General features: G+C 38.8%; 3 protein-coding genes across 9 annotated transcripts; 1 reads left to right on the top strand and 2 right to left on the bottom strand.

Moving 5' to 3' along the window:
- Window positions 1-426: 426 nt before the first annotated feature.
- Window positions 427-6,599, top strand: ada2b (adenosine deaminase 2b). The gene is made up of 9 exons (XM_040153701.1): window positions 427-727; window positions 1,702-1,921; window positions 2,017-2,227; window positions 2,406-2,533; window positions 3,861-3,951; window positions 4,075-4,183; window positions 4,310-4,467; window positions 4,562-4,764; window positions 6,218-6,599. The coding sequence occupies exons 1-9, from the start codon at window positions 427-429 to the stop codon at window positions 6,303-6,305; spliced, it is 1,509 nt and encodes a 502-aa protein (XP_040009635.1). The 3' UTR covers window positions 6,306-6,599.
- Window positions 6,600-6,623: 24 nt separating this feature from the next.
- LOC120804297 (probable polypeptide N-acetylgalactosaminyltransferase 8) lies at window positions 6,624-14,203 on the bottom strand. Of its 3 annotated transcripts, none has more exons than XM_040153670.1 (12): window positions 14,101-14,203; window positions 13,592-13,896; window positions 13,056-13,299; window positions 11,799-11,965; window positions 11,212-11,395; window positions 10,907-11,104; window positions 9,544-9,658; window positions 8,885-9,070; window positions 8,654-8,791; window positions 7,660-7,755; window positions 7,194-7,361; window positions 6,624-7,100 (listed from the first exon to the last, which is right to left on the bottom strand). In XM_040153670.1, the coding sequence occupies exons 2-12, from the start codon at window positions 13,800-13,802 to the stop codon at window positions 6,954-6,956; spliced, it is 1,854 nt and encodes a 617-aa protein (XP_040009604.1). In that variant the 5' UTR covers window positions 13,803-13,896; window positions 14,101-14,203; the 3' UTR covers window positions 6,624-6,953. The 3 variants fall into 3 exon arrangements, with proteins under 3 accessions (XP_040009604.1, XP_040009612.1, XP_040009622.1); XM_040153678.1 differs by lacking the exon at window positions 14,101-14,203 and adding an exon at window positions 13,969-14,068 and having other exon boundaries at window positions 13,592-13,816; XM_040153688.1 differs by lacking the exon at window positions 14,101-14,203 and adding an exon at window positions 13,969-13,981 and having other exon boundaries at window positions 13,592-13,706.
- Window positions 14,204-17,128: 2,925 nt separating this feature from the next.
- Window positions 17,129-21,643, bottom strand: rad51ap1 (RAD51 associated protein 1). Of its 5 annotated transcripts, none has more exons than XM_040147854.1 (9): window positions 21,288-21,643; window positions 21,141-21,187; window positions 20,171-20,306; window positions 19,813-19,919; window positions 19,638-19,727; window positions 18,499-18,654; window positions 18,247-18,426; window positions 18,010-18,150; window positions 17,129-17,900 (listed from the first exon to the last, which is right to left on the bottom strand). In XM_040147854.1, exons 1-9 carry the CDS (start codon window positions 21,302-21,304, stop codon window positions 17,773-17,775), a joined length of 1,002 nt encoding a protein of 333 aa, XP_040003788.1. In that variant the 5' UTR covers window positions 21,305-21,643; the 3' UTR covers window positions 17,129-17,772. The 5 variants fall into 5 exon arrangements, with proteins under 5 accessions (XP_040003788.1, XP_040003797.1, XP_040003808.1 ...); XM_040147863.1 differs by having other exon boundaries at window positions 18,010-18,147; XM_040147874.1 differs by having other exon boundaries at window positions 18,247-18,432; window positions 18,529-18,654.
- Window positions 21,644-27,068: the final 5,425 nt, after the last annotated feature.

The following is a 27,068-nucleotide window of genomic DNA, read 5'->3' as shown; positions in this document are numbered from 1 at the left end:
CGCAGGACACCAGGAGCTCCGTCTTACTTGTGAGTATTTTTAAGATTTTTAAAGCGGCGAGATTTGCCTGTAAGTTTTTCTCCCCCTCGTTAAAGTTTCCATTAATGATCTTGGGATTGTTTGTCTTTTTCCTCCACTTCTCTCTTGGGTACTTGATTCAGAAAGCAAAGCAGTCGTGGTCCAGCTAGTGAGTGGACTTTGCGAGCTGAGCGCACGTGTTGTCCTGTTGATTACCTAAAAAAAAAAAACCAAGTTTGTCAAATTTATTTACCAGCTACCCGGCAAAAGCTACACCGACCTCTCCGGCGATGTCATTAGTTCGCGTCTGACACAGTGTTTCTTTCTTCCCAGAAACCCTGCGCACTGCGGAGGCTGTGTGACCATGTTCTAGGGGGAGGACAGCACCATCCTGTGGCGCACACGGACATGGTGATCCCAATCTGCCGGGCCGTGGTCACTTATTTGCCCCTTCTGTGGATTGTGAGGGTGACCGATGGGATGCCCGATCCTGCCCAGAGGGACCTGCTGATGCGCGAGGAGGCGTCCAGACAGACCGGCGGCCGGGTGACGCTGACGGCAGCCGAGCAGAAGCTGGGCGCCTACCTCCATCACTTAAAGGAGCAGGAGATGTCCGCTGCCCTGTTCCCACCCGCCATCCACTTCTTCAAAGCAAAGCCTCTCATTCAGAGGAGTTCCATCTTCAAACTGCTGCAGAAGATGCCTAAAGGTGATGCTGCAGCCATGGATGCAGGTCTACGGGGCGCAGAAAAGGGGGCCCGAACCAAATCCAATCCAATACTTGATTTTGTGTTTTTTAAAGATTTTCCTTCATATTACAGCTGCACATCTTACTGGGGCTAAATTAACAAGGTTTTAAAATACAGTAAAATTAGCAAAGCAGTTTCAGTTGGTTTCGCTTTAAGAAAATAGAACCAGGCTTTCTTAAATGGATTCCAGTAATGTTAATGTTGTATATTGTGCTGTAGTATTTAGAATAGTATCTGTGCAGAGGCGTGTTAATGTGGATCTGTTGTGGCAAGAGGCTTCGGGGAGGAGTCAGACAATCTGTCTCCTCCAGCATGAACCAAATGCTGAAGTTCAACTGCAGTTTTTTTATTTTTTTAAATTTTTTTTTTTATAACCAACAACAGCACCAGAGCGTTCTGGTTTACCACTGAAAAATGCAACAAAAAAAAAGACAAAAATGAACACCGAATGACTACAAAGAAATGTAAAACAACTAAAAAGAGATGAGGTGACTACAAAGAGGGACAAAACTGTTAAGGGATGCAAAAGTACTGAGAAAAGGTGCACAACGATGACAAACATTGTCGCAAATGATTGTGTGTGAAACCACACAAAATGACCACAAATTGATGCAAAATGATTACAAACAGACAAGATAACCAGAAAGTTATGCAAATGACTATAAAGACACTATATAGGTACAGTTACACGAAATAGATGCAAAATGGCTACAGATAGACAGATTGGCTACAGTGTCGCAAAACGGTGGCAGACGAGTGGGCTGTGTAGTCCTGCTCCAGTTTAGGAAGGGTGTGGGGCCTTTCACATGTCTGTGCTCGGGGGCCCATTGTTTCATAATCCATCAACAGTAGCAGTGATCTTCCTTTTTAAGTCAGCGTGGGGGCTCGGCACGAGGAGTCTCCGCTCGAGGTCATATTGCTGTTGTGTTGACAGGTGCGGCCCTGCACGTCCACAGCTCGTCGCTGGTCAGCGTCGAGTGGCTGGTGAAAAACGTCACCTACAGGCCTCACTGCTACATCTGTTTCACATGGGACAACTCGGTCCGCTTCTTGTTCTCCGACCGGCAGCCTTTCCCGCGATGGGACTGCTTCTACTGGCAGCTGCTTGAGACTTTGAGAGCCAAGATCGGAGACCCTACGGGCTTCGATAGCAGGTTGAATAAAGTGTCACCTTCCGTTACAAAGTCCAAGTCCAGATGTAACGGGAGAACTTAACCCAGATTGTTGGTTTTTTTTGGGTGTTTTTCAGTTTAATGCAGCACCTCACTCTTTTCACCGAGGATCCAGACAGGGAGTACCCAAACCAGGATGTTGTGTGGGAAAAGTTTGAGAAAGCCTTCATTGCAGCTGCAGGGCTAATTACCCATGCTCCTGTGCTGAGGGACTACTTCTACAAGGGCCTGGAGGAGCTTCACCAAGACAACGTCATGTATCTGGAACTTAGGAGTGGTCTCTCAAGGGTTTGTGTTTGCTTGTTTGTTCACACCTGAGCTTAAAGAGCCACAGTAGAAGTATCAGGAGTAGCGGTTGATCTGCTACTCCTGATACTGCATTTTTTTTTCCCCGCATTTTTGGGCTGTGACAGCATATCAATTGTGTTGTGTCGTCAGACCTAATCACAGCTTTCCTGTGTTACAGACGTATGAGCTGGACGGAACCATTCATGATAAGGTCTGGACTCTGAAAACGTTTAAAGAAGTGACAGAGAAATTTACAGCAGCTCATCCAGACTTTCTTGGGGCTCGCATCATCATTTCTGTCCACAGGTAAATATATTAGTAAGATTTTATTTTTTATTTTTTTTAAAAAGTGGAAAAAAGAGGTTAAGGCTTTTACAAATTCTACCCCATTCTTTAAATTACAATGATGCACAAAAGTTTGGCAATCCCTGTACAAATTGAATAGTTTTTTGAGTTCAGCAGGACAAATTTCTGCTGATTTTGATACACAAGTACTCATTTACATGACAAAAATACAACAATCTAAAAATACTCAATTACAAGTAAAAGCGCTACGTTCAAAATCCTGCAAGTGTTATCAGCAAAAAGTACCGTAAGTATGAAAAGTAAAAGTGCTCATTATGCAGTACAATGGCCCCTGTGACTGATGTACAGTATGTCTCTCAACACAGTACTTATAGTACTGGCTGGGTTTTGAATTACTTGAACATACATGTAAACCAAAGTGGGGACAATGTGTTACTAATGCGAGGGTCACTGTAGCCCATTCTTGGAAGAAAAAAAAAATAATTCCTTAATCCTAATTTAATATGTTTTCACTCATTTAATTTCCTATTCTCCTGGAAATGAAAACAACTGTTTAATTATTACAGTTGTTAAAAGTACACTGCACCAATTTCGTACAACCCAGCATGTGAAAAGAGCTGTATAATGTCTTCTGTGGCTCTGGAGGAGCTTTGTCAAGTCTAGAGAGCACAGACAAAACACATTTTTGTTTTATTCTGGAAAGTGTAAGTGTAAGTGGTTGTTTTTTTTTTTTGATGCTTTGAGTTTTGCAATTTTCTTTTTTTTAAAATTTGGGTTCAGCAGTGGCTCAGCTGGAGGGCATGTCGAATTTGCCTTTGAGCAAGACACTGAACCCCAGTTGGTTGGGCGCCTTGCGCGGTGGCGCGCTGCCATCAGTGTGTGAGTGCGTGTCTGAATGAGAATTGTAAAGTATCACACAAATGCGACCCTGCCTCTCGTAACTTTAGGGAGGTGCAAGACTAAATCGCTGGAAGGCCACTTTATGTAATTATGTATCCAGTGTTTCCCCGCTAATTTGTCGGTTTTGGTGAGTGTCTGCTTTTGAGTACTGTTGTTCGCCATTGTGTTTTTCTCTCTTTTGCACTTCTTGTCACGATGTTTGACAGTTTGCCACCTCACTGTTTTTTCAACCGATGCACCAGCTGTTATCATTCTCTCACCTTTTAAATTTCAAGGCAAAGCACAAACAGCCGTAAACATCCTAAACATTCACCAGAGTAGAGGAGACATTATGTACTGCTGAAGCTTCACGTGAGACGGGCTGATTTTATCTTGTCTAATAGAGCACTCACGTCTGTGTCTACTATCTTCGCCGCTGTTTCTTCAGGGCTCTGAGTGTATCTGAGGTCAAAGCAGCCGTAAAAGAGGCCATTCAGCTGCAGAAGGACTTCCCAGACGTTGTTGCAGGATTCGACATGGTAGGGAGGGACTTGCCTCGGTCATTTGGCCATTTGCCCATTTGGCCAAAAGGAAATCAGTTCTCCTGTTGGTTGTGAAGTTTATATTTGGCTCACCTTCAGAAAACACTATATGGTTTGCAGGTTGGAAGGGAGGACAGCGGGAGGACTCTTTGGTACTTCAGGGAGGCACTCTCTCTGCCAGCCGAACAGGGTGTCACGCTACCGTACTTCTTCCATGCAGGAGAGACAGGTGGGTGGATCAAAAGAGTGAAGTACGTTATTATAAATTACAAAACAAAAGTTTTCAAAATATTTTAAATATACCTTGATTCCACTGTGTGTGTGTGTGTGTGTGTGTGTGTATTTGTGTTTGTAGATGATGAAGGCACCGATGTAGATCAAAATATTCTTGATGCCCTTTTGTTCAACACCGTGCGCATTGGGCACGGCTATGCTTTGGCACACCATCCACTTGCCAAAGAGTTTTCTAGGAAGAGGAACGTGGCTGTGGAGCTGTGCCCGATCTCAAACCAGGTCAGACAACCTATCGTTCGGCACGACGGAAAAGAAAATGTGTGCCCGCCTTCGTATACCGAGTGCCGTTGTGTATTTGACATCCGACCTCCAGGTGCTGAAGCTGGTAGCAGACCTCAGGAACCACCCTGCCACTGTGCTGATGTCTGAGGGCCACCCGATGGTGATCAGCTCGGATGACCCGTCTCTGTTCGGTACCACAGGCCTCTCCTACGACTTCTATCAAGCCTTCGTGGGCATCGGGGGATTGAAAGCGAACCTGGGTACTCTGAAAGAACTGGCTGTCAACTCTATCAGGTCAGAATCAACCGATTTTTATTTCTCTCACTTCTGTCTTTGATTGTACATCAGCCGCTAATGCAGACTTGAGCGTGCAGTTTAAATACTGTTTTTATCTTTTAACATGTTAACTACAATCACCTTTTGGTTTTTACTAAGCATCGATTTCTACCTTTATACAAGGACATTAGATATAAATAGAGAAGTGTGGTGATATTTCATATTTTACTTACTGTCAACAAAGCCCATGAAAAACCAAAAACATCACTGAATTGACATTAAAAACACACCTCTGCGTCACACTGTTGCACTAACTGACATGTTCCTTCATTACCATGAACACGCACGCTGTTTTTGACCGAATGTCACACACACACACACACACACACACACTCACACACACACACACACACACACACACACACACACACACACACACACACACACACACACACACACACACACACACACACACACACACACACACACACACACACACACACACACACACACACGATGTCCCGCTGGCCCAAATGTGTATTAATCCGCCACTAAAAACAGTCGCCAGCAAATGCACTACTTACTCCTGTATGTGTAAAATTTTGGTAAAAACTACAACGGCCAGTTGATTTAGGAAATGATTTAGCTGCTTTTTATAAATGAAAGTATACACTCACGGCCATGTTCTCAAAGATTTACGTCTTCAGCAGGAGTGCTGTGGGGCTGAGAGCCACAGACAGGTTAGGAAAGTGGGAAGCACTTAGAGGTGGACTAACACTTCCGTTGGTTTTTGGTCTGTTTGTGGGATTTGTTGATAATAACAAAAATAAAGAATATTACCATACTAACCTAATTTCTACAGTATGAAAAAAAAAAAAAAAAAAAGGTCACAGATCACAAAGAATAAGGTCACAATCATTGTTTTTGTTAATATCATTGTGTAGTGTAATTTAGTGGTGGCTGAAGTTGGTGGTTTGACCCCCAGCTCCCCCCTGTCCACTTGCCAAAGGGGCCTGCAGTAAGACTTTGCTCCCAATGCGTATCTACCAAAAATGTACATGGGTTTGGAAAAAGCCAAATGAATGTAATATAGTGTAGTGAAGGGCATTTAAAACCCTCTTCCTGATGATGTATTCAGTGACCCTCTGAAATCTGAAAATTCTGACTTAATTCCAACACATTTCACTAATCAAAAGAAATGCCATACATCCGTTCTTGGGAGAGCCCCGCAGGACTCACCACAATTCATTTTGAAACGTGATGCTGACACCAATTGTTTACAATCAGTGCTTGCAAAGTCCTTTTCAATAAATGACTCCGTAGATTTTGATCGCAGTAAAGAATATGTGCTTTCTAGTTTATGGTGTAAAAACTTGGACGTTACAAAGACCACAATGAAGCTTTCCTATAACAGCGCATCATTACAGTTTTTGATGAGTTCAGTCACATTAAAACTTGCTTCTGCCCGCAGGTACAGCTCGCTACCCGCTCACCTGAAGGACACTGGGCACGTCATGTGGGAGAACAAATGGGATGCTTTCATAGCTGATCATTCCTGAGAGCCAAATCACGATGGATCCTGTTTTACTTGAATGTTTGCTTTAGTTTAGCAGTAACCCGAAATATTAACGGATCATTAACAAACAATTCAAAGTCATCGCAAATCTGTTGGAACTAATCATAAGGCCGATGAGAGGTGTCACATACCCTGGGGTCTTTTGGGAGGATGTTCTGGTGTGACATAGGAAGGCAGGTACTGTAGATTACGTCAAACTCTCAATTTCAGAGAAAATCATTCACTGTCCTCAACATAGTTTAGTGCAACAGTATACAGAATAGTCTATAGCTTTTTTTTTTTTGTCAGGAATTTCAAACAAAAACTGTAATAGTATTTTTGTATTCAAAAAATAAAAAATAAAAAAAAATCACTACTCAGTGGTAGCTCACATTGTGTCAACGTTACATTTGTCGATAACATGTGATGCAGAAACAAGAATTAAATAAAAATGATCACTTCTTTGTGATCCAGTTCACAACTTTGCTCTTGCACCTTGGGACTCTTGTGGATACAAGTCGTCCAGGGCAAAATGTAAACTCACCCCAAAGAGAAGCAGTTATTGTAGATCTTTTTCTGACATGAGATGGGGTTTTTTTTTTTTTTTGGTTTGTTTTGTTTGTTTTTTTTTTTTCAAACATTGGCTCATCTATTATCTTGTCTTCAGGCGGTCTTTGACGAGATTTTGTATTTTCCAGCTCTGACCAGTGCACTGCTGAGCAACAAGTTTGTAATAGCCGTCTTCCCCCATCGCAACTTCCAGACATCTCTTTGTTTCTCTGTTCTGGATAGGTCCATCCTGGGTATAAAACGTTTTATTGTCACTTTCTTTTTCTCCAGACAGACCCAACTCTTTGGTTTTAGATTTATATTTTAAAACTGAAATATTCACCTGTTTAAAATCCCACAGCATGTGGAACTTTTTCTGCTGGGCCACTTTGCAGTCATACAGCCCCGGGTAGAGTCCAGTGCCGACATCCACCAGGCAGCGGTTGTTGTTGTACTTGTGAGATTTGATTCCACCAATGTAGAGTTCTCCATTGGAGCGATAATAACAATGCTACACCAAAGAACACAAATTATCTTCAAACAAATAAAATCACAGTCTACGTGCGCTATAGGGCTGTCACTTTTTATTCTGAAAATCTGAAAATTCGTTCAAAGGTAGGGAAATTTTTTTCACAAATTTAAAATTTACAGTGCATCAGTCCGTTCATAGTTTAAAAAGGCGATCGCCTTTAAGATAGCAAGCACCAATAAGATTGCAAGATTTATATACAAGGATATCTAATTGGTTCAAACTTCACTTTTTGAAAAAGAGACAGCCCTGGTGTGCATGGAGTAAATCTCTGCTATACCTGAGGTGAGTAGTAGTGGCATGCATAAACAATCGGCGTGTTCCCAGGCATTGGGCCTTGGTCAATACAGAGATCTTGCTTCAGGTCACTTATCAGCTGACAACAGAATTAGAGACAGAAAGTTACCCTTTATAGCATCCGTGAGAAATAATGGCACAACATACGTAACATACTGTGTACAATATAATCATCTAGAGTTCTAACTTCTGAGGCTCCAGCCAAGAATGCACTTAAAGACAATAAGGCACTTTTTTTTTTTTTTTTTTTTTTTTGGTAGCACTACCATATAAATAGAAGAAGAAGAAGAAGAAGAAAAAAAAAAAGATGACAGGGGAGGCATGTCATCAGCTCGTGTCATCCATCTGCGCCCTTCTTTTGTTTTAAATATGCAGCAAAAACACTAGTAATTGGCCACAGTGCTGATATTTCTACGTATTGAAAAACCACATAAGAGGAGGAGAATTTGGACCCAGTTGTGGCTAGGGAAAAGTGTTTATTTTTTGTTTTTTCCTAAACCTTACTCAAAAATGGCAATTACACATGACTTTCCGTGTTGTATTCTGATTGGTTGGTTTTGCAGACATGGGTCATAGTGGCACCGTCCCAATTTTCGTTTGCGATTGACGACCAAAGATTTCGTCTCAGACGGTCCAAAGTTGCACAGTGGGGACTTGTTCAAATAAGAGCAATGGGAAATATTTTTTTGGACTGAAGCTGCTCTGTGGCCAGTATATCAAGACTGGTTTAACTGGGCAGTTGTGATCAGGGAGTTCCTCCAATACAGTGTTCATGCACAAACGCTATATTGTCAGAAAACCTACCCTGAATAAAAACAAGTTTAAAAAAAACCCCATAAAAACAAAATACAGCTCACATGCTATTAGGGATCCTATGACTTGGATGATTCAGAGTCTTCGAAGAAAAACAGTTTGAAAATGAAAAGTGGCTTAAATCTAATAAATGACAACTAATCAACCTAATGTTTTAGACTCACGGCTCCATAGCTGATGATGTCATGTAGGGGGTCCAGCATGGGGTACACATTATCCAGATACCACTTAAAGGGCTTACAGTTCAGCCTCTCTCTCAGCTTCTTCCTCTCCGTCACATCCCCAATGTCTATCCCATGATTCTGTGGGAAAGAAGTGTTTTTACAAAAGCCTAATTTGTGTATTTAGATGATAAAAGTTAGAACTTATGTGCGCAATAAGGTGTCACCCCTTACCTCTAGGGGAAGGTTCCAGGCAATGTTGACATTATATTTATATTCATCCAACCATACCTCCGCCACCCTCAGTGCATTACGCTTCACCATCACACTCAGGTCCGGGAGGTACGGCTTCTTTGCTCGTTCGATGTGGGCAATTTTCGAGCAAGGTATAACCTCTATGCTTCCTCCACAAAGCCACACCTGCAAAAAAACATCTCTTAGGTCATATATTTAGAAAGCGGATTCAAAGGGCATTTAATGCACATACTGTTTGCAATATACTTATTTCAAGTAAAAATTAACATTGCGCAAGGCAGCGTGCTGCACAGTGCATTGTCTGTTTAGACAGGAGTCCAAAGTAACATGCACGCTGGACTTTAATGGTCAAATAAACACGGCCAAATTTTCAGGTCTACGTCCTGAGCCTTTCCCAGCATACATTAAGACGAAGGGAAGGCAAAATCCTGGACAAATCACCAAAACAGATAAACTGAGAGTCACACTTGGTATTTAAGATAGCGAAGCTACCTTGTATGTTACAGCTACACAGAAAGGACCAGGACCTAAAAACAGAGCAGCCATTCCACATCTACGGCAAAATTGATACAGTTTCCAAAGATGACGCCTGTTTTTTGGACTGTGAATTACAGTATTTTAGTTGGGAAAATTTTTACCCGGATGCCAAGCTCCACATTTTCACCACCATATATTTTCATTCCACCGTCAAGGCTTCCGATCTCTCCAAAGAACTTGCGGTCAGCTACAAGGATCCCCATGATGGACGGACTCCTGATGACAGAATATGACGAATTTGCACTGAATTAAACCACTGGACACTTCCCGAATTGTCAACACATTTTAGATGTTAGACTGATTAAGAGTAGTTAAAAGGTCACACACACATACACAAACGGTCTTAACTTATCTAGCCATGCAGATAATCAGTTTTTATTTGCTGATGGTTTAAAGACATCTGAGGATTTGGTCACTGGGGCCATAGCCAGGATTTACTGAGGCCATGAGTCCATCTTTGTTTCAATCTTTTAGCTGTTCATTTACATTTTCTGCTAGTTTTATCTTAATGGAGTACTGGAAGTCAACAACTACTTGTAACTAAACGTACTAAACTCTACCTACAGTAACTGACTCTAATTTTCCTGTAATTAGCACCTTATTACATACTTGTTTCCAGGAAACTACGGAGGGATTCAGTTACCATGAAATTATGGACCTGTAAAGTAAACGTTGCCACTTCATTTTCCAACATGAAGATCGGTTTAAAAGCCCTATCCATGCTGCCAGGACATTCATTTTGTCCACCTAAAAGCAGTCAAATTTAAACATAATGAGTCTGAAAATGGTCTGGAACAAGATTTTCATCCAAGAATGAAAAATAATCCTATTTATAATTATGTCTGGTTGTCCAATTAGTTTTGAATCTCTGAAATTGAGGGAATATGTCTAAAAACGGTTAATGCAATACTCACTTACACTATACAATTACACTCCAAACACATCTTGATGACTTCATTTCAAATCCAACGTGGTGGCATACAGAGGCCAAATTACGAAAATTATGTCACTGTCCAAATACTTACGTACCTAACTGTAGATAGATGTATGTTCATCGACAGAAAAATATGATAAATTGTTAGATTAAACCGTTTAACAGTGTGTACAATTTTTAAGAGTTAGCTCCACTTTCAAAATATGTAAATGCTGCTTACGTTAATGCATCAAAAATTAAAAATTAAAAACAATATAAATAATAAATGTAACACTCTTCATGGTGACATTTTGTAGAATGAGTACTTTTACTTTTGATTTTATAGACTTATGTACTTTTACTTAAGTAAAATTTTTAATAAGTTTACTTGTAATGGAGTATTTTTATACTGTGAGATTGCTACTTCCCAATATTCAATAGTTCTTCCACCACTGGACGTAAGTGGTATTGATCTTCTTATCTAACTCTTAGGAGGATTTTTTTTTTTTTTTTTAATTTGGGGTAACCGACCCCTTTAAACTGGAACTTACTTGCCAGGTTGTGACTCGTCCTTTAAAGTGTACCACTCAGGTCTGAAGCTTTCATACATGCACCACAGAGCCCAGTCGAAGGCATCAGCCGCAGGTACGTAGGGAATCAGCGTCAAGTCATCAAAATTGACTTTGTCAAACACCGGCGTTAGTACTATGGTGCGGTCCTCTTTAATGCGGGCTAACAATGGCTCCGCCCTGGACACATAGTGACAGCTTAGCTTGACATAAATGTGTAATGACAGGTTTACCATCACAGCAACAGAAAAACAGAGCAACTCGCGTCGCTCAGAACTTGAACCAACCATTGCACATGGACTTCGATGTGAGCGTCCAAGATGGCCACCACGTCCCCTACAGCAACCTTCCATCCTGAGAGTCTGGCCTGCGTGAGGCCGAGCTGCTGAGAGTGCTTGACTTTCTTCACCAGGCCTGGACACTCCTCGTGGATCAACGTGATGTATTCATCCAGTTTCTCCATTAAATCCTCTGCAGAAAGTAAATTTTAAGTCGTGAATGGTTTTGGTAATGTAGCGGTAGATTGAGTTGTATCTCTAGAAATCACTTGGCCATATCAATTAACCAACCAACCTCTCATTGCTGAATCACAAAATGCCCAGCCTTTAGGGTTGGTTGACTCAAAATAAAAAATTTTAAATTGTTATAGGGACTATTTCTTCAGTAGAATGTAGCTCCAGTGAAGTTATTTTACAGTAAGGTCTGTGTATTACCCAGAGTGAATGGGACATTGTTTGCAAGAGTGAAAATGTTGCAGAGGAAAACCCCTTTTAAAAGGCTCGCATATGACTTTGTACATCCCAGGATAGTCTCCCATGGCCTGACAATAAACTGAGAGCTAGAAACGGGAATTTTGTCGAGCAGGTCGATCTACCGTTACTACTGTGATCGTCCACCAGTATGATTTCTTTCAGCAGCCGAGCTGGTGTCTTGTCTATGATGCTGCGGATGGCCCTTTTGATGACAGAAAGAGCTTCATCCAGGTAGATTAACACAACGCTGATGGTAGGCAAATCCTCTGGGTACTTCCTCTCAGCACACCTGTGAGTGGCAACACAGTGTTAATTTTTGTATCCAGAAAAATTATTCGAATAAGATTGTTGTTTTTTTTTTTTTTTAAATTCAAGTTGTACCCTGTAGTGCTTATTTCAGTAATGGCCATAAGAAACAAAAGAAATATCAGAGGTACACTCAGAAAGGGAATTTAGGAACACTCCACTTTATTTATTTATTCATTTTTAACTGTTTTATTTTCTCTTATGTTCTGTGATGCATTTTCCAGTGTTTACTAATAAATTTGTAAAGCTATATATCTTAGTCAGGGCCTATTTTTATATAAAACTAAAACCTATCGTCTATAAAATGTCAAAATAGTGAAAAATACCCATCACAATTTTTTAAGTTAACGTCTCCAAAACCCAGAGATATTCAGTTTACTATCATAAAGACCAATAGGTAGCAAATATTCCCATTTGAAAAGCCCCGATCGGTTAATTTTTTGTATTTTTGCTTATGATTATGAATTTAATTAATGGTCAATTTTCTGATTATCAACTAATCAACTAACTGACCAATCAGTTCAGCTCTAAGTGACAAAAAAAAAAAAAGGACTATCAACTTTCACATTCAATCTGGTGTGCAGATTGATACACATTGATTTAATTTCTTAAACGAATATAGGCATTTCTAAATATAATTTTTGTAATTTAATTATAAAAAGTAAATGCCTACATTTTAAGTTCTAACTTCACATTCATTCAGTGTAAAATGAAGTGTACCCTCTTGCTTTATGCTCTCTGAAAAGAGTAAAATTTAATCTTTTTCTTTTCGTATATTGCGCCACATCAAAGAAATTTAAGAGAATATTTGTGCCAAATTCAGTGTTTCTAAAAAAAAAGCTGAATTCGTGTTTCTCAGAAATTGATTTATTTAGAGCAAAGACACATCAAAGGATACATTCTGAACAGATTTATAATATAATAAGAAGTAATAAAATTTGTGCCTGACCTGGGTTTAATACTAAACAGGCATCATGAATCACCATGAACTAAGCTTGTGTTTGAACAAGGTGAGCAAAGTGTGGTTTTATCAGCGCTTTATTGGTTCCTTCAAATGAGGAAGTTATAATCACCTGTGGGGTCTGGTGTCTTGGATCTCTCTGTTGAGGGGGAGTCTGTCACTGAGGTAGGCATTGTAGCCGTATCTCTGAAACAACTTCTCCGCCTCCTTCTGCTCCTCCTCTGACAGCTCATCACCCCACTTCATGAACAGAGCCGAGTTTGGGAACCTCTTCCTCACTACCTTCCTCTCCTTTTTCACCTCTTCCTTCTTCTGTGCCACCAGTTCCTTCTTTTCAAGTTTATTCATCAGATTGACTGTGGGCAAGATATGGTAGGATTATTTTTTATCTTTCCTGTAAAGTCAATAACATGTGGCTAAACCAAACAGTACTCCTCCCAGAAATGTAAATACATGAATTGCTCTTTATTTAATTAACAAATACTGGTTAGTTTTCATTGCACTGGTGTGATCTTTAGTAGATGCACCTCAATCAACCGTTTAACCAGCCTGTCAAATTGAACCAGATTGTTTTTATTTTAAAAATCCAGTTTACTACATTTTATACTACTTTTTTTTTTAAAAAAAGAAATTTTGACTTTGACTCACGTAGAGTGTTGATGTCTGCTTCCATCTTGTCCATCCTCTTGAGCATTCCCTGGCCTCTGATGGAGTCATTCTGGTGGGCCCTCTGGAGTCTCTCCGTATGGGTATGGACCTCCCTCTTAATGGAGCCCAGGTATAACAAGGACGAAGCACTGACAAAGGCTATAAGTACTCCTTTAATCCAGCCAGATCTCATCCTGGTGCTTCTGTGCATATGTTGAGTGATGCCTCACACCGACAGAAAAAAGGTGGAGACAATAATCCTCTACCTTTTATCTCAGGTGCTCTCTCTACTCTCTCTCTCCTCCCTACACCCCACACACACACACACACACGCACACACACACACACACACACACACGGTTACAGATTCCTGTTACCTGATATCCTGAAGTCCACACCATATTCAGAGGTGTGCTAGAAGTGCAGTTCTCAGTCCTGGTTTTTTACTCTGTTTTCCCTTCGTTGTGTGGTACCTGGGATGCAAGGTGTGTATCATTAACTGTAGTTACCTGGGAGGATAGAAAATCAGCAGTGCTCTTCAGGTAACAGGAACAGGACTGGAAAACAGGTCAGGCACAACACTACTTTAGGCATTACTACAGCATTATTCAGCCTTTCTTCTTACAGCATGTCTGACAAATCTAGTTTTTTGGTTTGATCATGCTGCAAACTTGATTTTTGTGTCAATAAAGAAAAATTTCACGGGCTTTGTCTAATCCATATCTTGTTTTCTTTGTATCCTTGTATGGCTTTATCTCCCTGCTACAGGAAGCAAATACATGCAAATAATGAAAAAACCCGAGTAGCTAGAAGGTTAGTTAAGTCTAATTTCTGTGTCATTTCACCCCTCTGACATAAACATAAAAAATATAAAGTATAACATGCATCTTCCAACAACAAAAAAAAGTTTCAACATCTTCTATGTATTTTCAAATAGTGTATTTATGAGAAATGTTTGAATCACAGTTCCCACAGAATAGCAATAAAACCTGCCTTAAGGGCTTTTCATCTCAATCTCTTGGGCTCTCTCCAACCAAACTGGCTAATTTAAATATTTAATACGTGAACAGCCATCTCAGTCCTTCGGATATTTACTTTCTGTTTTTTTCCTCACCAAACAAAATATTGCATGATTCTCAGAATAAAGCAAAAAAGGGGGGAAAAAAACAACATGTTTTATATCATTAAGACGCTGGACATATCAGGTTTTCATCTTCCAAACTGACACCCATATTATCAAAGAATTACACTACAGAAGTACAAACTTAAGAGTAAAAAAGTTCTTCGCTGAGTGTGTGCAATAGTTTATCAAGTGACTGCCTCCCACTTACAGCCAAGTGTAAAGGTCCATTTTAAATGGCTTTTGCAAATGATTGATCACATGTATGCTCAGAGGAGGAATAGCCAGTTACGGTACAGTTTAATACTTATGATGGATAAATACAGTGTGTAAATAGGGATGAAATAATAGGAAACTGGCTGGCTTTCTGCTGGTGGTATGTCAGAGAAATCATATAATAAGGAGAAATTAGACAAAGAAGATACTTGATGAATGCAAATAAAATTATTCTTGTTATTATCGGACAGAAGAGAGAGTTGTGCAGTCATCAAGGATCTACTCTGGTGCTCTCTGGCATTTAAGAGCATATTCAGGTCAAAAGATGTTTGAGAAATAGTTTTTATTCTTGAGTTTGTTTGTAGGGGTAAAGCAAAGGACTTGTACTTTTTATCTTTCACTTAAGTCCACAATTTTTCTTTTAGCAGTGATAAATACAGCCCCACATCTGAACTGGACACACAAGCTCTCTAACACACTCCTGCGTACCATATTCAAATGGTATCATTCTAAATGCATGCAGTTTGGTTTAGTTTATATCTCATTATATCATATACCATCAGAAGTGCAGGTGCTAGGAGTCACTGAATGGTTTGATGTGGACCTGAAATAATTAGTCAACTATAATAATAATAATAATAATAATAATCAGCAACTGGTTCGATAATCGATAAAACCAAACTTTCCCCAGTACAATCATTTGCTGCTTTTCTGTGTTTTATATTATTCTAAGTTGAGTATGTTTTGCTTTTGGACTTTTGGTCGTACAACACAAGAAATATGATTATGTCTCCTTGGGCTCTGCCGAGTTGTGTTATGTTGTTATTGTATGATGATTAATGATTAATATCTACTGTAATTAAATCTGCATTTCCCTGAAGTCTGTAACGTGGCAGGTTTACAGCAGTTGTTACATTAACTTTTAGTGTTTTTTGTCCTGTGTCAAGCTTCAGTTTTATTCAAAAAACCTTTTTTGTTACATACCATTTGTAGTTTGTTTAATTGTATTTAATTTTATATTTTAATCCTCGCATGTCAAGGCATTCTTTTCTTTCGTTGTTGCAAATATTTGGATGAGAGTCCATGTTGTTCATGATAAGCCTAAATTAAATAGAGAACTAAAGCCGTCGGGAGCCTTCTGAAAAGCTACCTTAAGACAATGTTTGTTTTTCACCCATATAATTGTATCCCCTATTTACCAGCTGTTGGTACAGGGACATAATCCAGCTGTCTGTTTTCTCAGTAGAAACAGACACTTAAAAATAAACATTAATAGATCATTTATTTTTCCAGGCAAGATTAAAGGTTTAGAAACCCATTTATTTGCTTTGTGGAACACTATGTGTCATTGTCCTGCATAATATTGCGTCCAGAATTATTTCCTGAATTCACGTAATAAAGAATTCCTGTAAATTCCTGCAATTCAAACCTGTTCTGACTTAAGCAAACATAACCCAGAAACCCCTCCTTTAACTTGATCAATCCACTACAAGGACAGTATTGTGTTCGTAGGCAAACTGGTGAACATTAAAGCAGATTAGGTTAAGTGAGGAGCCCTGCGTGCTGGTTTTTGGAGGTTTCTTCCTGCTTTGTGTGTTCAGATGTAAGATAGAGTTTCCATTGTTCCCATTTCTGTCTAAAATAATATATGTGAAAAAGCCACCAAGGGCCACTATATGTGGTAAAAAAAAAATATACTGAAATGACCCTATCAAACACTAACAATAGGGGATCTGGGCTGATATTATATTTTGGATTACAGACTAATGATTTAAGTGCCTGTAGTTATCATACGGATAAAAGCAAAGATTAAAGTAGACCTTACATTTCTTCACTTTTACTGCTACTGCTCACAGCCACAGCCAGGAGACAGTTAGCTTAGTTTAGCATAAAGACTGGAAAACAGCTAACTTGGCTCTGTCCATCAGTAACAAAACGCCCTTACCAGTACCTGTAAATTGCACTAATCAGCACATATCATCTCATTTTTTAAAATCTGTACAAAAACAAAGTGTTAAAAACATTTTTTTTAAAAAGGGAGCTTTTGCTTTTAGATTTTGTTACCTGGAGACTTCACTCAAATGCAGCCTTACATTACGGACTATTCCTGAACCAATCTGTTATCTGTGAATGAGAAACACGTGTATGAGACAAATTGCAGCAGACTGAAAAGTTAAGCAAGCCAACACAGTATAGTAGCAAATTCCATTTATTATATTACCTCACTATTACTGTAAGATAATGTCATCTGTCTCATCAGCAGCTCGTACTCATTTTAAAATGTATGTTATACTTCCTGGTGTGTAGGCATAGCTTAAAAAAAATTAATCTGCCTTAAATTTTATTTTATATACACAATATACAATTGGAAAAAATTGGAAAATTAATTTTTGAATGGTAGAAAGATGAGTTAAATAAGACCAAGAACAATGAAAAAAAAGAAAGGGACAATTCACACTTTTCCACATAACACAAACACCAACAACAGTATTTTCCTGAATCTGAGACTTGAACTCACATGGGGAAGACCAAAGAAATCTGATGACGGTAAGACAAACGTGACTTATGTCACTGAAGTCAGCCACGAAAACACCCTATCACTGTTCCCTGACCTTTTCACTTAGGGCAAAAATGATAGATCAAGGGGTAGCGTGTGTGACCAAAGCTGAAAGAGTCATGTGAAAATATACCCTGCTGGAAATCAGGTCATATGTATTGTAGCAAAAATCAAGAAAAACAGAAATGAGTATATACAAGCAACTTTTTCAAAGACGTGATAAAGCTAAAAGGAAAACAAGAATTGGCGACAGACACTGACACAGACATGGACAGGTGAACAGTTCAGTCAGTGACTTGCAACACTGGGGTGAAGAGGTTTGACTCTGACAAGACGAGACAGTCCGAGCCGCAGACCCTGACCTGGAGACTTCACTGCTGGATTCTGGGACAAGGTAGGGCTTTTACCAATTTGGCCTGGGAAGGAAAAAGTACTAACTTTAGAGCTCAATTTAGTGCCACATACAGTAAATGCCTCTGAAGGTTTATATTTAAGTATCATAGCTGTTGTTCACTCATTCTGCACCTGGTGGGGTCCACTTGGGTATTCTGCCCCCTGCTGGACTCAGAGATACTGCAGGTTTAGATGTAGTAACTGTGGAGGATGAAGCAGGTCTTTTGGGTGCAGGTTTGGCTGTTGGGGGGGTTCTCATTGGTGTGGAAGCTGCTGTGAAACAAAGAAGTTGTGCTAATAATCATCTGGACCATCTATAATTACAATTACGGCAAAAGGCTGAATTTTCTTTGAATCTTAAGAACCCACCTTCTGCCTGTGATTTAGACTTTGATGTCTTTGACGGTTGCTTTTCTTTTTTAGAGGCGGGAGGCGATTTGGTCTTCTCATTCCTGGTGACTTTCTCCTTCTTTTTAGTCTTCCTGACTTTCTTCACAGTGAATTCCTCATCTTCTCTCTCCTCCGCTTCACTGAAATCTTCATCGCTTTCTGAATCTGGAAATGGCATTGTTATTTTAGTGACACAAAAAAAAAAAAAATAGTCAGAAAAACAGAAACCACCTTCTCCTGGAGGGATGAAAAAGTTATAACCTGGTGTCAGTTTGGGTTGATATTCCTCATCTTCTTCCTTCAGCTTTTTCCTCTGCTCCTCAGTGGCAGCTTTTCTCTGTCTGGATGGGGCAGGTAACCCTTTCTCGGATGTGATTTCATCCAGGCCTGAAGAAAACAAATTCTAACACCGTCAGAAACCTTTCATATCTTTTCTATGCTTATCAATCATTTTAGGTTCAAGTATGATGGATGACGATGATGATGTATTTGGCAAGTATGAGGAACTTATATGTGTAATAGAGGGTGACATTTTTTGGGAATCCTATGGGTCATGGGATTTGTGTGGGATTCCCACGGCATGGGAGTCAATTTCACTATTCATCACATGACAGGGATGAGACAGGAAAAAGTGAACAGGAGCAGGCAAGGTGGGAATCATCACAACAATAGTTTAAATATAAATATGCAGTTCTAATATGAGTAAACATTATTTTCTTTATTTTTAACATAATGCTAGTCATTCTGTTGTCTTTATTCCGTTTATTCTCTCCTGTCTGCTCTGGTGGCTGGTTGCTGGTTGGTTGCAGGCCACCACCTGACCAATGAATGACATGTATGGACTGATGATGAATAGTGCAGGCACAGAAAAAAGAAAAAAGAAGAAAAAAAAAAAGCCAATGACAACATAGAGTCGGAGTCAGATTGGGGGACGACAGCGTTGCAACGCAGAATAAAGAACAATGATCCATGTATCACGCTGACTGAGCTTTCGGGCAAGTCTAAAGTTTTAAAAAAAGTTCCTAAGAGTCAGGAGTGGCGATGTTAAAACTCTGTACGCCGTTTGTCAAGACGTGTAAAGTAGTTATCAATTACACCACTGACTCAGGGACAAGTGGCCTTCAGAGATACACTTGTAAAGCAGGTGGTGGCGAAATGCAGCTCAAAATCACCTCTTCATTGCGTTGCCCATCCCGTCCCAATCCCAACAGAATTTTTTTTCCTCTTAAAATTCTGTCATGGGATTGGGACAGGTCAGAATATGTATGTGGGCTGGGATGGGACAATAGTGAAAATCCATTCCTGTGTCACCCTCTAATGTGTAATACAAGAGGGAAGGTGTAAAGTGGACAAAAATAAGGGGAATTTACCCAAAACTGCACCATCCACACTGCAGTTCGACAGGTGCAGTGAAGAGGGATCTGTGTTTTCATTTACTCGAAGTTGAAGCTTGAGGACTCCTAGAGAAATTTAACAGAAATATCTTTGCTGTAAACACCTTAATAGCATACAATTAAATCTCAACCTTTAAAAGACACAGCATACCTTTACTGGCGGGTGACTGGTCCTTTATCCGCTCGGCATTATTGAGCAAGGAAAGCGTAATGGCTGCGTCTAGATCTCGTTCATACAACTTCTGATCCAACGGTCCCCTATGGAGAGGAAAAAAAAAACAAATGAAAAGTTAAAGGCATACTATGAAAATCCATCAGGAAATCTGCCAAAATTGATACGGGACTATCAATCTTTCACAATACTATGTCTCTTTGGAATATGATTCTTTACCTTACAAGGTTGTAAAACTCATATACAGTTCTCACATTCTGAGCTGATGCAGATCATCATCATCTTAATCATTTTATTGTATACATGGTGTACTGTGTCACATTCATTTGTGACCCACCTGCTATTCTGGCTCAGTGTGGACTGTGAGTCGGTCTCTTGACTGGAGGATTTGCTTGATGATTTATTGTGCTCCTGTTTCACATCTTCCCTGGCCTTTTTGCTGGGTGGAGCCTTCACACAGGCAAAATCCTCATCTGTCACAACATGAAGACAGAACATGGAGATACTGTATGTTAGTGGCGAGAGCACTAACCACTTCCTATCTATGGGAATCTCGAGTCCCCTGAAAATGAGCTATAATTACTGGCACCACTTTAAATAAAATGCTTAAATTTCTCCTGTCTCTAATAAGCAGTTCAGACTGGTTACAGTGAATCTGGCCACATGGTGGCCGAAATGTGCTGACTGTGCATAGAACAGCTGATATTACAGCCTAATGTGAATGATCCAGCTTAAGTATGCTGACCCACTCATTAGCACGGAGCTGTCAACTGTGCTAAAATGTTAAAACATACGTTGGTTACGTCTTCTTAGTCTTTCTGTTCTTACAGCACTTTTGCTTCCTACTTACAAATGGCATGTGTGAATCCTTGAAGGGTCCACACGACATTGGAGAGGTTAACAAGTAATAACATATGTATTTTAGGTGATGGCTGTCTGTTTTTAAGTGGACAGGTATTGAGGGAAAGAAGCTTTGGCTACAAATTCAGATGGTTAGGCTAAGTTTGTATGCATGAAAGAATTATGTGTGTCAGACTTTAAAGATCAAACCAAGGCCTAGTCAGCTCGGGAATGTTTTTAGTGAAACATTAACACCAACACATTGAATGGCAGGCACATTTAAGTATAAAGTATCTACACCAGATATTCATAGTACTCAGCTGTGATGTATGACAACACTTCAGTGAAATGCTATGGGAGAACAGGGTTATTCCAGCACACAGAAATGCTATACAACTGTATTTCTATAGTCTGGGCTGTTATTTGTAGCGCTCGTAGATTAAAAGGGGCTGTGTAATTTAACTCACCATCATCAAAGTCTTTGGTTTCACAATAATTAACAGTCTTTGTCTTCCTGCGTGTCAACAATTAAAAAAAAAACGTGTTAGCATTCAAGAGACGACAGTAGGCATACTGGCACCATGAATTAGGACTGAAACAAAAGGTTTACAAACCTCGATGGTCGGTCCATACTTTTTTTTTTTAATTAAAGAAGTGATAACGTTTTTTAGCCAGCCAACAATAACCACATTAACGTTACATTAGCTGCCACATCAACACGAATGTCTCCAGTGAAAACAGAAGCTTGTGTTTGCTAGCTGGAGACGTTAACCTAGCTTTAATCGTCGATAGTTTTAAAAGCAAACATGCGGCCGATTATTCAGCAAGTAAAATAGATCTATTATAGCGAAAAAAACACGTTAAACCACTGTATTATTATTTTTGTTGCACAAAAGTCAACAGAAACCCCTCTCCCGTGCTTTCGAGCAGCCCGCCTTAACCGAGGAGAAGTGACGTTTTGTTGACCGATTTGACGAATACCGGCAGCTGATTCGTTTGAAAAGAAAAAAGTCCTATATTATCTTTGTAGCTCTCCTAAAAAAAACACGTACTAAGACTGGCACAGAAAATGGTTAAATTGTCGTATTTTCAAAAGGGACAGTTAAACAACAGGTATTGAAAAAGCTAATGTGTCGAATCTGCTTCTGTAAAATACCTTGGTGTAGCTTGCCGAATTACGTCTAAAATGCCTTTAGAGTGAGATTTTGAAATTTCGAGACAAACGTTACTCTCTGAAGGTAATTTGTGTGTATATATGTAGGTATATTGGGGCTTAATAGTTATTTTGTGTTAATAATAATATCGTTAATATCATAAATGTTGCCATGTTGTGGCTGTGAATAGGCCCACCAGGGCCAGCCCGCCACTTTTTGAGGCCCTAGGTAAAATTTGGGATTGGGACCCAGAGGTGAATAAACTCACTATAAGTATAAGCCTAAAAGGAATCATCAATAAATCCCATACAGATAAAGGGAATTTTAATATAAATATAAGTGACAATGACGGGGAGATTATAACCAGTGGTGGAAAAGTAAGTACATTTACTCAAGTAATGTACTTAAGTATAGTTTTGAAGTGCTTGAGTAATTCCATTTAATGCTACTTTATAGTCTACTCCATTACATTTCAAAAGGGAAGTATTGTACTTGTAACTCCACTACATTTATTTTACAAGTACTAGATAGCTACTTTGCAGATTTAGATGATTAAAAAAGAAATATATATATTATAAAGCTACCCAACAACATGTAAAGTAGTTAAAATTAACTCCAACTTTTCAAGCTGCAACATTAAAATAATGCTTACATAATACATGAATAATCATAATCAATTAATACAATATATATTATTCTAAAATGGTCCAACAAGTACTTTTAATTTTAGTACTTGAAGTATATTTAAATGCTATTACTTATGTACTTCCACTTAAGCAAACATTTGAATGCATGACTTCTATTTGTGACACAGTATTTCTGCACTGAGTTATTGCTGTTTCTCCTTAAGTATTAGTTCTGAGTATTTCTGCCAACACGTATTATAACAGACCGGAATGCCAGTATTAAAGATAGTGAACCACTTTGTTAATTCACCCACTAACAACTAACCGGTTTAAATTAAATTTGTGGCATAGAACAACAATCAATTGCCATGACTGCTACACCACAAGTACAATTAAAAATCCCTACAAAATACGAAAAATCACCTTAGTGAAAGCTGAAGGACTGCAACTAATGATAATGGTTATTTTCATTATCTGTTAATCTTGAAATTATTTTATTACTAAATGTTATATCTTAAATTTTCACAGCTTTCACTTGAATTATTTTATTGCTTTATGTCTCCCCTTTGTAGAGTTCTCTAGGGTGAGACTAACAATTATTTTAACGATCGAACAACAAAAAATTGTAAGAAGAATTTGACTGATCTGATGGTGACGTTCTCAAATGTCAGAAGTCCAAAAAAACCCCAAATCAATGTTTACAATTATGTATGGTGAAGAATGGGCAAATCTTGTCTTTTTAGAGTCTGAATCCTGCAAATATTTGGGATTTTTTGCACTATTTTTGCTTGAAAAATGACTGAAATGATTAATCGATAATCAAAATAGTTACCAATTATTTTTCTGTCAATCTACTAATCTATTAATCGACTAATTATTTCACCTCTAAAGCACTTTGTAATCACTGAATTTGCTTAGTGCAATATGAATAAACTTTATTAGATATTACTTTATCTACTCAATAATTTATTGATTAATCATTTAATAGTTTGGTGTATAAAATGTATCAGAATGTTGAAAAATGCCCATCACAAAGCAGAAAGATTTGTATTTGCCTGAAACCTGAAAATTTGTGTCTAAAAATGAAATGTTTGATTTATAATCACAATTGTTGCTGATCAATTTTCTGTTGACTAACTGATTAATAGTTTTAGATCTAGAAATTTGAACAATATCTGTGTAGCAGCTGAATCCTTGTTTTTGTAGTATGCCTGAAGCAAAACACGACAAAAACTGCCTTTTTAGACATTCAGCAGCATATTCTGAAGCACTGACCTGACCACAGCTTACTTTACATTAGCGTCCGACCGATAATGTCAACCAATATTAGCATCAATATTAGTGTCTTCAATACACAATTTGTCCAGCAGAGAGTACACACAAGTTTATTTTTCATCTGTAGAATGTCACACTCAATGCATTTCTTGGTCACAATTCTTTAATAACCAAATTTAAGGTCAAATGTTTATGTTATTCATTTATTTAAAAAGAAACTGCTGATACATTGCTTATAGATTTTTTTTCAGTTCTTAAAGATCAATATCAGTATCAGCCTCAAAATTTTAGTAGCAGTTAAGCTCGACTTTAAATACATGGTTAACGTTAATTTCATGTATGAAACTAACATTACTTTATCACAGAAATTATTTCAGTAAATTAATGGTGAGGACAACAAAATGTTATCTGCCACCCAGTGTCTCTGTGCTCTCTGTTCTTCCGAGTAAATATTCTCTCCTGCCAGTAAAAAAAGGGGATATTTTGAGACACTGCTTGCCAATGAGAGTCTGAATTAGTTATTTATCCCACACCTATATCACCAGGCTGCCAAAACTAAGTTTGCACGAGCTAACATGTAGGTGTGCGGGGGCCAAGACTGAAAAAATAAACATCATTACTTAAAAGTACTGTATGTTTGGAGATTCTGATGTTTTAAAAAGAAAAATAATGCATTTTCATTATTCAAACTATACAGTATATTGAGGGGTCAAAATAGCAGATTAAGAATGTCTATCGACTGTCGTGTCAAAAATATATTTAAAAATCAGTCTCATGTGCATTTGGAAATACATTGCTCTGGCCAATTTTGGCGGATTGATTAAACATCATGTTATCATTAATATTTTAAATGGACTGAACAGATAGAATAATAAAATATCAATGAAATGTTAACTTTCCTCCAGTTGCAGGCCATAGTGAGTTCAGCCATGCAGCCAGCAGTCCAGCAGATGGCAGTAGGAGTCTAAAGCGTCAGGCCCTCAGATCAGAGAGGTAAAAGAGTCTGACCTGCTGATTGACATGAACCTGACATGTCCTCAGCCGCCCAGACGCCCACACTCAGGGCGGAAGCAATCACGGCCCCCTCTGAAGTGCAGTGAAAGGGAAATCGCTCCATTTTTACTGCACTTCTAAGAGAGTAACAGTCGTCTCGAGGGTTGTCATTTTCCTGTTTGTGAGTGGGCGGCTGTCGGCTGCGGTTTGTCACAAAGTGGACCTGGAGGAGACGTTCAGGGATGTGATGGTCCGTGTCTTCGTACCCAGACAAGGGAGGAAGACTTGCAGCTGTGGGGCCAACGGGCCTTGTGGTCACACATTCCTAAACTCCTCCAGCGCTGCCTACAGCCATGACCAAAATATCAGATCCAGTCATGCAAACACTGCGGTCACAACATCACGCTTCCATTCACACATATAGATGTTTATATGTAACAACAGGTGACTTTTTAACCACCTGATTAATCATAAACCTACCTTCACTACATTTAAGGCAATCATGAGATGACAGTCTCATTTATCTGGCACTTTTCAATATATACATCTCTTTTTAACTACAGGAAATGATTTAGATTTATGTTGCTGGGATGAAAATTGCACTGCCTCCACTTTTATACTGTATGTTCCCAAACAAAGTCACGTGACCCACTTGTGGAGGACAGAATGTAGTACATATATTCTTCATGAAACTAAAAGTAGAAATACCCTCCCAGATTGTGATGCTAGTAAAGGTTAAGTACTGAAAATTGTCCTGAGTTAAAAATATTTAGGTATATGATGATAAATGTACCCAAACCTTTAACCAAATGTGCATATTGTGCATTTGGTTCATGTACATTTGTCCTCAGTGTTGTACCAGTGAATGATTCTCAGAGTATTGTTGGTTCAAAGAAGCTTAATAAAAATTAAATACCTAAGCCTGAAATTATTATAGTAAGAAAATAATGAGACGCTGTTGGTCTGTAATGTCATCTTTTAAATCACTTCTTAAAACATGCTTTTATCGGAGAGCTCATTCTAAGTTTTTTATGGATTTTACTTCAATTGTTTCTTTATTTCTTAACTCTTATATTACTGAAATTGGTTCAAGTTAGTCAGCTAGTTGTATTACTTATTGTGTCGTGCACATACACGTGCCCAGCCCACATGGACTCCAGAAATACTGTTGCAGTGGTGAAACGTGTGTCAGACAAGAACATAACTTCTTTCATATTTATTTAATCCTTTATTTAAAGGGGTAGTAAATTGGGATCAAAATCTCTTTTTCAAGAAAGACCTGTGCACAGGAAAATAAATGCATAATGAGCATGGACAAAACACACACAATTTCACAACAATCACAGTTTACATACACAGAACAGTGGGTACACATTAAGGAAAAATAATTACAGGTAGCATTTAAGGTGCTCAAGTATAATATTTTGAAATCCATAACATCACATTGCAAACAAAGGACTCAGTCTCCTCTTCCAAGCTCTACAAATTAAATCTGTCTCAAAAAAAAGGCTCCCTTCCTAAAACACAACTTTTTTTTCCTAATCATTCAACCTCATTAGAAATGCATGACATTTAACTAAAAAATGTTGCTCTTAAATGATAAAGTGTTTTCTCTTCAGGGAAACCATTTTATCTATCTGTTTCTATAGCTCATGGTCATTTAACTGGTCATTACTGTGAACATTAGAGATCTTTGACTTTTGGTTAAATTCTTTTGTCACCTTAAATTTTCCCATTTGAATAACTTTTATACCGTGTTTATTTGCTGCCTTGTGTGAAACACTTTATAACATGGGTTTTGGAAAGTGCTCGATATTATAATGTAAGGTAGAGGTTTCACTCACAACTGTCATGAAACTTAAGAGATAAGCAACAAAAAGGCACTGAAATACAATTTAAAACAACTGTTGGGTGTTACCATAGACCGTATATGCGAAATATTTAATTAGCCTTGTTACTTCAAATTATCAAACTGTGAAAGCTTTTAATAGGCTGAGATGTTTAACAAATGCATAACTGTGATTTCTATCCATGGCACCGGCACGCAGTGTTACCAGACTGTTTTGGAATTAGACATCCAGCTGGATTTACTAGCGTAGTTGGCAGTCGTGAGGTCATCAGTGGTCTTAATTTGAGTTTGTTAGTTGGAAGTGGTCAGGAGGCAGTTTTCCCCCTCAACCACTGATGTGAATGCCATCATTATGTACTGTACAGCATCTCAGAGTGGTAGTTTGTGTGGGGCTCTCTCGGTCCAGCGCCGTTGTCCTTGTATGGTTGTTCCGCAGGCAGAGACTGCAGTGTTGTTATTTACATTCCACGCAGGGTAAAGAAAAAATAGATTGCTTCT

This window comes from Xiphias gladius, chromosome 2, assembly GCF_016859285.1.
Source record: "Xiphias gladius isolate SHS-SW01 ecotype Sanya breed wild chromosome 2, ASM1685928v1, whole genome shotgun sequence".
NCBI lineage: Eukaryota > Metazoa > Chordata > Actinopteri > Istiophoriformes > Xiphiidae > Xiphias > Xiphias gladius.
The sequence above is the reverse complement of the archived record's forward strand: the minus strand, read 5'-3'. Positions and strand labels throughout refer to the sequence as shown.

Bases quoted from the DNA above. Each gene is read 5' to 3' on its own strand.
- LOC120804297 (XM_040153670.1), bottom strand. From the start codon at position 13,802: ATGCACAGAAGCACCAGGATGAGATCTGGCTGGATTAAAGGAGTACTT. The intron at 11,105-11,211 runs GTTGGTTCAAGT...CTATGTGTCCAG, and splicing joins ATCGAAGTCCATGTGCAATG to GGCGGAGCCATTGTTAGCCC. The intron at 7,362-7,659 runs GTATAGCAGAGA...TCTTTGGTGTAG, and splicing joins GCCACTACTACTCACCTCAG to CATTGTTATTATCGCTCCAA.
- ada2b (XM_040153701.1), top strand. From the start codon at position 427: ATGGTGATCCCAATCTGCCGGGCCGTGGTCACTTATTTGCCCCTTCTG. The intron at 728-1,701 runs GTGATGCTGCAG...TTGTGTTGACAG, and splicing joins GCTGCAGAAGATGCCTAAAG to GTGCGGCCCTGCACGTCCAC. The intron at 4,184-4,309 runs GTGGGTGGATCA...TTGTGTTTGTAG, and splicing joins CTTCCATGCAGGAGAGACAG to ATGATGAAGGCACCGATGTA.
- rad51ap1 (XM_040147854.1), bottom strand. The intron at 20,307-21,140 runs GTGAGTTAAATT...ATGTTGTGACAG, and splicing joins AACCAAAGACTTTGATGATG to ATGAGGATTTTGCCTGTGTG. The intron at 18,151-18,246 runs GTGGGTTCTTAA...TTTGTTTCACAG, and splicing joins GTCTAAATCACAGGCAGAAG to CAGCTTCCACACCAATGAGA.